The 6,086-nt window shown below is 33.4% G+C and overlaps 1 protein-coding gene across 1 annotated transcript; it reads right to left on the minus strand.

The window, feature by feature from the left end:
• Positions 1-464: 464 nt before the first annotated feature.
• On the minus strand, positions 465-3,667 carry LOC134230007 (QRFP-like peptide receptor). Its single transcript, XM_062711781.1, has 5 exons — positions 3,219-3,667; positions 2,686-3,119; positions 2,151-2,252; positions 924-1,083; positions 465-541 (listed from the first exon to the last, which is right to left on the minus strand). Exons 1-5 carry the CDS (start codon positions 3,574-3,576, stop codon positions 465-467), a joined length of 1,131 nt encoding a protein of 376 aa, XP_062567765.1. The 5' UTR covers positions 3,577-3,667.
• Between the last annotated feature and the right edge of the window lie 2,419 nt (positions 3,668-6,086).

Below are 6,086 nucleotides of genomic sequence, written 5' to 3' on the forward strand. Positions count from 1 at the left end.
TGATCCAAAAATTGTGTTATAAAATTTTGCTTTCATACATTCTACATTGGTCTCAACGCAAAATGTTATAACGCAAACTATAATAATCTCAGTTTATCACACTAATCTGTCTTGATTAATAGATATACTCTTACAAGGGGATGTTTAAAGCCTAGAAATATCGAATTATCTACATATCATTTTTTAAACCCCTTCATTCTTTATCAAGAAAAAATGTGTAGATGCATACAAGGGAAAATTCAGAATGGGCTTGCACACAAATTTTAAACTATCATAAGACTGTCGAAGCAATAAATTGCATTGAAGATGAATAATCATATTTTCAGGCTGATTTAATTTTGATTTCAATATCGGTTGTGAACAAAAATGCAAACAATATTGAAATTTTTTTTAACTACATATTTACTACATATTGACTCATTTACACATTGAAATATCTAAATTACGGCACATGATTCTTCTTCTCACTTCTTCTCACTGAAATGATGTTCTCTCTCCTTCAAGGATACTTCAACAGCCGTAGACTGTTTGTGGTTTGTAACTAAAGAATAAAGATTGATTGATTGATTATATGTTGTTTAACGTCCCTCTCGAGATTTTTTTTATTGATATGGAGAAGCCACCACTTGCCGGTGGAGAGCAGCAAATTTTGTCCTACACTCAGAACTTATGGCTATTGAGCAGGGAGGGATCTTTTTCGAGGCAGCACCTACTGCAGCACGGGACCTCGATTTATACAGTCTCATCCGAAGGACCGGTGTCCAAGTCCCTCAGTGGGATTCGAACCCGTGAGGCAAGGATCAACTTCTTCCTTCGCGTCTCTAGAGCAGATGCTCTAACTACTGTGCCACCGGGCGACTAATGAATATACCAAAGAAAACTGATTTTTTTTCAAATAACTAGCAAAAAATGTCCTTAATTACCCGGCTGGATTCTGTTTCTTTTGCTCCAAATATGGAGTGCGTCCTGGAATCCTTTTCTGAACTTCCCACTCATACCGGCGTAGATAACCGGGTTTACAGCACTGTTACTATAGGCGATAAACACTGCTACATATTGCAAGTCCTTCAGAAAAGAGGGCACCTGAAAGTGGTATATTATACATTCAACTGCAGTTCAATACTTGCATTAACCTGAGACTCAATATTTCAAATAAAAATGTGATTCTTCTTAAAAAATGTTATATTTTTAAAGTACTACGTCTTTTCAATTCTGCTCTCTGTTTACATTTTATTTGATTTACATTGCTTTTCTTCTAATTCAATTGTTCTTTACATGTGCATGTTATATGTTTTTCTTTTGAGTGCTAATTTATTGGTGTATATGATCACAGGATGGCAAAAGTTTAATCGAAATTCTCTGTAACCGAAATTGAAATGAAACTTTATGCATAAATAACACAATTAACTCAATTACTTGAATTGACTTTTTTAAACCACAACTTGAAATTACATGATAATTTCAATTGCAGGATATGTCATCCATATATTTAATTAGACGGTAAATTTTCTTGAAAAATAACCACTTCAAATCAGTTGTTGTACAGGAAGGAAAATAAATGATCGAGATAACAGGAACTTGTAATCAAAAGCTGACTTACTTTTAAACACTAAAAACGCAATAAAATGTTTAAAAGCGAGTAATTTGAAGGATAAGCTTAAGGAGGAAATTTATATCTTATTAGTTGACTCCCGCAAAGAATTTACAAAGATAAAGATAAATGATATTCAAAACTTAAGTGCAAAGCGACCTTCTTTTTTTAGACATATTTTGCCGTGAACGATAGTGACATTTACATGTACAGAATTTATTCACATTTTATTAATAAAAACTGTGAGGGGGGTTTGACGCAGAGGGAAACAGAGTTTTATAGTGTTTGTCTTTTTGGTATTCCCATTTTTTTTTAGCTATATTTTTCCGTTTTTTCCCCTCAATTTTATGTTTATTAGATTCGTCTTTAAATAATGGAATAATGCCTTCACTCGTTAATTTATTTAAACTAATTGTCAATTACAACTATTAAGATTTAATTATTTATTTTTCAAATAACAACCAGTAAGATTTAAAAAGTTGTCGAAAGATATGGAGACCACAGATTCACAATGAAATAGAATTGTTATTATTTGATGCAGAATTATTATAATATTTACCTTCAGTCTCTCGTTTCTGTACACCATGTATAGAATAAGGGCCTGTTGTGGCGTCCAGCAAACGACAAACACCGTAATCACTATAAAGAACATTCTAAGGGCCTGTAACAAGGGGGTGTTATATGAGCAAGATATTTCATTGTAAAATTACACATTTTCGTGGGGTCAAATTTTCGAGGTTTGAGTAAAATGTCTTGGTTCGTGGGGATTTGAATTCGTGTATGAAAAATTGTTGAGTAGTTATCCATATAATATTTTACATTTCGTGGTGGTCCTGAATTCGTGGGTCTCTTCATACCTCGAAAACAACGAAAATTAACCCCCCACGAAAATTTGTGATTTCACAGTATTTAATATAATAACAGTTATAACTAATTCAATTTATGTATTTTGAAAGAATCTCTATCAACATTATTTGGTATTATTTTAATATTTAATCTAGGGTAGGGTGGTGTAATTATTTGTTTGTACTTAAGATTTGTTAAAGAGAGAAATATACGGCTAACAAAAACTAAATGAATTTTTAACATATAACCTTTCTCCTGGCATTACAGTGTGCTCCGATATTAGTATTCCCTTCATATCCCGGTATTCGTCGGAGATAGAGTTTGATTCCAATTAATCCATACGCTACCAGCATCACAAGAACAGGAATAAAGTACATGAACACAGACAAGAAGACATAATAAGCTCGGCGACCTGGTTGATCAGAGGTACATTTCGTATCAGTATAAAATCTCGGCCAAATCTCGTCACACCAAATGTCCACGCGATTTCGCCATCTAATTTCAAGTTCTTGCCTGACTTCTAAATTAGGAATACTGGTTCCTACTGCTGCAATCCAGGAGAATGCTACTAGAGAGGCTAACAATTTTGTTGAAAAAGTGCCTTTAAGTGGAAACAGAACTGCAAAGAATCTTTCGATGGACAAAAAGGTAAGGGTCAATACACTGGAAACAACAGCTACAACTGTAAAACAAGCAAAATATGCCAGAACAATCATCAATGATTACAGTTCAATTACAAAATATTTGCTCAATAGAAATAGAATTAAAAAAAACACCTTACCTTGTACAAATGTTTCAAATTTACAAAGAAAAGATCCAAATGGCCAATTGTGACTTATCTGATTTCCAAGATGAACCCACATACAGAAGCATCCGACCAAAAGATCGGATACTGCTAGATTTATAATAAGAATGTTGGCGGTGGTGCGCATGCGTTTGTTGGCATAGATGGTAAATATAACAACCGAGTTTCCTATCATGTCTACTAAGAAGACTACAAAATAGAAGAACACTTTCATCGCAATATCGATGTAAGGAATAGTCTTCACTGGAGCACCATCAGTGTTTGCAAGAGCGGTATAGTCGATATTCGAAACAACTTTTTGTCCAACTATACTTGAACAACTATTCGACCACATTTGTTTATTGTGCACCTTGCGTGGAGATGGACTTTGTAATGGTTTAGTTAAAATCTTGTGTTCCTAGAGAAAACTTCAGAGATTTAAACATGTCATTCTTGCTGAAATACACATGCCTTTGGTTTGATTTAAGTACAGAACTGTCCCAATGTCGTAGAGAGGATGTATACTTTCATGCCTGAAATTAAAAAAAGTAAAGTTGTTAGTAATTTGCAAAAAATTATCATTATTATGACATGATCATCATGACAGAATTTGATACAGTCAAACCTTGTTAAATCATAAGTGATGGACTGCGAGATATCCGAGGGATATTGGGATAAAATGCAAAGAAATAGCTTGGACTTACATTGACTTCGAGATATCTATGGTATTCGAGATATCCGTGTACGAGATAATGAAGTTTATCTTTCAAATTTGTATGTAAACATCATTTTCATGTCTTTTTTCTAACGTTACTCCTTTTGTTATTTTATATGCACACTCAGCGGAGATGTAAACGGTTGAATAAGCTATAACATGTTTATCATGAACTTAAAATCATAACCCTATGCTTGCATTGTACATTGTGATTTCTCTCTGTAAAAAGATAATATATATATATATATATATATATATATATATATATATATATATATATATATATATATATCTCAAATGGCCATGTAAAAGGAAAAGAAAAGGAAAAGTACAATATTCGGCCTGTGAATTTCTTAAAAAATAAATCATCGTTTTCTTCAAAACTATTTGTGGTTTCCGTATCTATTCGACTTCGTCAATATGCAGGTGTGGGTAGTTTCAGTCAAACCGGACGGTGGCTTTTGCATCGTAACGGCTAAAACCTATATAGGTTGTGACTTTTCCGGAATTTTTCACCGATTTTACAGATTCGCTTTAAGAAATGCTATTCCTCTCGGAAACATCTAAAATCAAATGTATCTTACGCGTATTTTTCAACAAAATTTTTTGCATGTGTAAAATTAATATTTATGAAAGTCGTTTGCTCAGATGGCGCATGCAGAAAGCAAATTTCCCTTTTATAATTCCATATTATTAAAACCTCGAACTGCAATGATTAAATCTTCATAAAAAAAGGTTAATGTAAATTATGTAAACACAACCATAAATCCTTTTTAGGCATAGATACATTATTTATGCGTGGTAAATAGGGGTAGGCTAAATATATTTTAATAAGCCTTGTTCTTAGTTCAGTTAAAAACATAAAAAAATGTAGAGATGTATTCGCGTTAGTCTATGTTTTCCACATCTGCATGTCTGTTGAGGACCATTGTTTAACAGAAGCCCTCCACAGTACTTAGCCAGGTTATAACCAGAATAGGTCTATTTGCTTTGTGGTTTTTTTTCAACATTTGACAAGTCGTCATTTTTTTTTCTCGTGACGTCACAATGTGCAGAAAATGACGTCAAAGTTTTAGGGAACATCAATATTTTTCGTACTCGTAATGATTGTAGATCAATAACTCTAGATGTTCAAAAATTATCAATTTTGAAAAATGTAATGTTGAAAATTCAAATAAATAACATTATTACTATTTAAAGTTAGTACATAGGCTTACATGTACTCAATATATTCTGTGTGTTACATAATTATTATCATGCATCGGGTATTCTCTTTAGAGAAATGGACAAGCTATCATCCACTTCTCTAAAGAGTATAAGGCATCGGGTAGATCGCGAGCGATTAACTTGTAACTAAATGTCTTCAATAACATAGCTAAATACAGGTCAGATGTAGATGTTTACTGAATCTTTTTATGGGTATATTTTGCTCAGACATTGATATTTTTCATTTCGTCTGAATATCAAATGGTATCAGTGGCGGATTTAAGGGGGCGCCCCCCCCTAAAATTGTCAAAGTTAACGTAAATCACAGTTTCGTCTAGAAAATATAAATATATCTACTTGGTAGACCTCATTTTTACCCAACAAAATCTCTAGAACCCAGGAGCTTCCGGGGGCTTCGCCTTCGGCTATACATAGATAATAAACTTATAAATTTAGTATCAGAATAATTTCAAAAAGGAGGAATTGTTTCTATTCTGTGTTTAATGTATGAATAATTATGACATATGTTATAAAAAGAATGGTAAAAAAGTAGTTTCCGAGATCACTCATCATAGGATGTATTCACTTTGACAAAAAAATGACTTAAAGGAGAGACACCAGAACAATTTCCCGAAAAAGGTGACATCTAGAAAATAATTTTGTCCTAGAAGTTTTTCGGGGCAGGCCTGTCCCTAAATAAAATTGTGATATTGCGGTAGAGTGGGATGTAAGGAATAATTCAAGAAAAAAAATAGGGGCAGCCTGCCCTAGGGTTAAATTCACAAACACACAAACCCTCGCACACACAAAATAAGAAAATCTTATTTTAATAATGTGTTTTTAGTAAATGTTGTTTTAAAAATTCGTAAGCCGGGGGGGGGGGGGGGTTCACCCGAGGCACCGGCCCTGCACTTCTTACCAGAAAGCAGCGTTCTTATAGAAGT

This window comes from Saccostrea cucullata, unplaced genomic scaffold (genome assembly GCF_032062105.1).
Source record: "Saccostrea cucullata isolate Sc308-1 unplaced genomic scaffold, CSIRO_AGI_Scuc_v1 ctg1153, whole genome shotgun sequence".
Lineage (NCBI taxonomy): Eukaryota > Metazoa > Mollusca > Bivalvia > Ostreida > Ostreidae > Saccostrea > Saccostrea cuccullata.

Excerpts from the sequence above, each read along its gene's own strand:
- LOC134230007 (XM_062711781.1), bottom strand. The coding sequence starts at position 3,576 with ATGTGGTCGAATAGTTGTTCAAGTATAGTTGGACAAAAAGTTGTTTCG. Across the intron at positions 3,120-3,218 it reads ATTTGAAACATTTGTACAAG|TTGTAGCTGTTGTTTCCAGT; the intron begins GTAAGGTGTTTT and ends CTTGTTTTACAG. Across the intron at positions 2,253-2,685 it reads ACTGTAATGCCAGGAGAAAG|GCCCTTAGAATGTTCTTTAT; the intron begins GTTATATGTTAA and ends CCCTTGTTACAG.